This window comes from Galeopterus variegatus, unplaced genomic scaffold (genome assembly GCF_000696425.1).
Source record: "Galeopterus variegatus unplaced genomic scaffold, G_variegatus-3.0.2 Scaffold10172, whole genome shotgun sequence".
Taxonomy (NCBI): Eukaryota; Metazoa; Chordata; class Mammalia; order Dermoptera; family Cynocephalidae; genus Galeopterus; species Galeopterus variegatus.
The window spans coordinates 41,757-44,120 of record NW_007736283.1 but is presented as its reverse complement, the minus strand read 5'-3'; the positions used below and the strand labels follow the sequence as shown (position 1 = coordinate 44,120).

The 2,364-nt window shown below is 57.6% G+C and overlaps 1 protein-coding gene across 2 annotated transcripts in view; it reads left to right on the top strand.

Moving 5' to 3' along the window:
* MVB12A (multivesicular body subunit 12A) overlaps positions 1–2,050 on the top strand; it is a 4,210-nt gene extending 2,160 nt beyond the window's left edge. The window contains exons 5-9 of one of the 2 annotated variants that reach the window (XM_008594115.1): positions 516–635; positions 715–821; positions 1,059–1,120; positions 1,424–1,480; positions 1,683–2,050. In XM_008594115.1, coding sequence (XP_008592337.1) covers positions 516–635; positions 715–821; positions 1,059–1,120; positions 1,424–1,480; positions 1,683–1,745 — 409 coding nt within the window. In that variant the 3' untranslated portion in view covers positions 1,746–2,050. The remainder of the gene's footprint in view (positions 1–515; positions 636–714; positions 822–1,058; positions 1,121–1,423; positions 1,481–1,682) is intronic. The other variant, XM_008594116.1, reaches the window with a different exon arrangement.
* Positions 2,051–2,364: the final 314 nt, after the last annotated feature.

The window sequence follows — 2,364 nt, the reverse complement described above, 5'->3', positions numbered from 1 at the left end:
GAAGACCAAATCGGTGCCTGGATACCTGCGAATAGGGTAGGGCAGCACCCCTGCTTCTGGCCTCTTCCGCTACCTTCCCAACACCTGATCTACTCCTCTGACCCTCAGGAACTCGTCTGAGCCGTACTATCCCTTCTGCCAGATTCTGTATGTTAAAACAGGGACAGTTGTACCAGTCTTGTAGGGTTGTTGTGAGGAGTCAGTGAGTTGGTGTCTAAAGTACACAGAACGTGGGCTGGCTGGTTTGCGCATTTGGTTAGAATGCTGTATTGTAACACCAAGGTCAAGGGTTTGGATCCCTGTATGGCCAGCTACCGAAAAAAAAAAAAAAGTACATGGAACAGTAATCAGCACCCAGAATTATTAGTTAGTACGCTGCTTAGATGCTGAAACAAAAGTCCCCCAAAAGACAGAGGTCACCCAGAGGTCCAGGTCCCCTGCTTTCCCTGGGTGACTGTCTTCAGCCCTGGCTGCACATCAGGCCAGGATCCCTCCCCTTTTCCCTCCTGCTCCAGGGACATGGGCGGCTTTGCCATCTGGTGCAAGAAGGCCAAGGCTCCGAAGCCGGTGCCCAAGCCCCGAGGTCTCAGCCGGGACATGCGGGGCCTCTCCCTGGACCCAGCCAGCCAGCCCAGGTGAGCCAATGGGCACAAGGAGTGGGGGTTGCCATGGTGGAGGGGGGTCAACCTGACCTGGTTGTCACATCTCTACCAGCAAGAGTGGCTTTCCGGAGCGGACACTGTCAAGACTGGGCTCTCGGGCATCTACCCTGCGGAGGAATGACTCTATCTATGAGGCTTCCAGCCTCTATGGCATTTCAGGTGAGCACAGAGTGGAGAAACTGAGGCATGGAGGTGGGAGTGTGTGTGACTGGCCCAAGATCACACAGCCAGAGAGGCACCCCATACCCCATCCCTCATCTCCACCCCTAACTTTGGATTCTGTAAAGACTGGGAAGAGCTGGGTCCTGCAGAGTGGGCCTCTTTGGGCTGGGTGGGCAGCAGGCTGGCCTCAAGTCCCCTACACCTCAATTGCTTTGCCGGCATGTTTCTTTTCAGCCATGGATGGGGTTCCCTTCACGCTGCACCCCCGATTCGAGGGCAAGAGCTGTGGCCCCCTGGTGAGTTGGGTGCCCATGAGCCTGGGTTTGCTCCCACCTATTGTAGTTCTAGGTGCCAGGACATCCCTGCATCCAGCCACCCCAGCACAGAGGCCCACTGTCCTGCATGGGGGATGGGTGGCAGCTGAAAGTCTCCAGTCCCAGAATGGGGGAGTTGCGACGGGCAGCCAGATGCTAGTAGCTAGGGGTTGTGACAGGTAGGGGGGTATGTCCAGACAAGTATTGGGGGGATCCTTGAAGACATGGGAATGGGGGTTCCAGATTGACACTTGGACCCAAGACTGACCTGCCCCTGTCCACCAGGCCTTTTCTGCCTTTGGGGACCTGACTATCAAGTCGCTGGCGGACATTGAGGAGGAGGTGAGTTCAGGCACGGGGAGGGAGTACACAAGGGTGGCTGCCCCACTCTCCCCTGGGTCCCCTTCTCCCCAAGGCACACCCCGTCTCTTCAGGACTGGAGACTGCTTAGTCCCTAAGTGCCCCCCCATTCTTTGTTCGCCACCCCCCATGGTCCTCCCTTTACTCTGGTCTTCCCTCACTCTCACTCTCCCCTTCCCCCCAGTACAACTACGGCTTCGTGGTGGAGAAGACAGCAGCTGCCCGCCTGCCCCCCAGCGTCTCATAGCCCTTACCCCACCCAGGGGAGAGCCCCCTGCCTGACACTCGCAGCCTTGCGGCCACCTGCCCCACCCGATCTTGGGAACGTCCACGTGGCAGGGCATTTCTGACCTTCAGCCACCTGTGGCCAGAGCTGCAGCCCTGGAGGAGGGGGTGGGAAGAGGCTGCTAGGTGGTGGGGCATCCTGCCCCGGACTCTGCAGGGCAGGGGTCGGGGCTGGACAGAAACCAGTGCCTTCAAGTCATTCGTGTCAAAACTCTCGGTGCCCGGAGGCAGGTGTCCTCCTGGTAATAAACACTACCCTGTACCTACTGTCTGCAGTCCTGGTCCTGGCCCTGGATCCTCTGTGGGTCCAGGTCCTCATCAAACACATGGAACTGGAGCCCTGGCCACTCTCCCCACAGCAAGTGGGTGAAATCATGGCGGGGAGGCACTGCTGCTGGGATTCCCATTCTACAGAGGGGGAAATTGAGGCTCAGGGAGTCGGTGAGCCAGGATAGTAAATCACAGGGAAGACCCAGTCCTGGCCCCCCATTGCTGGGCTAATAACAGGAGCTGACAGTAACGGCTGCTGTTTATATTGCGTTGACCACATTCCCACACTCAATGCACCTTTATTTTATTTC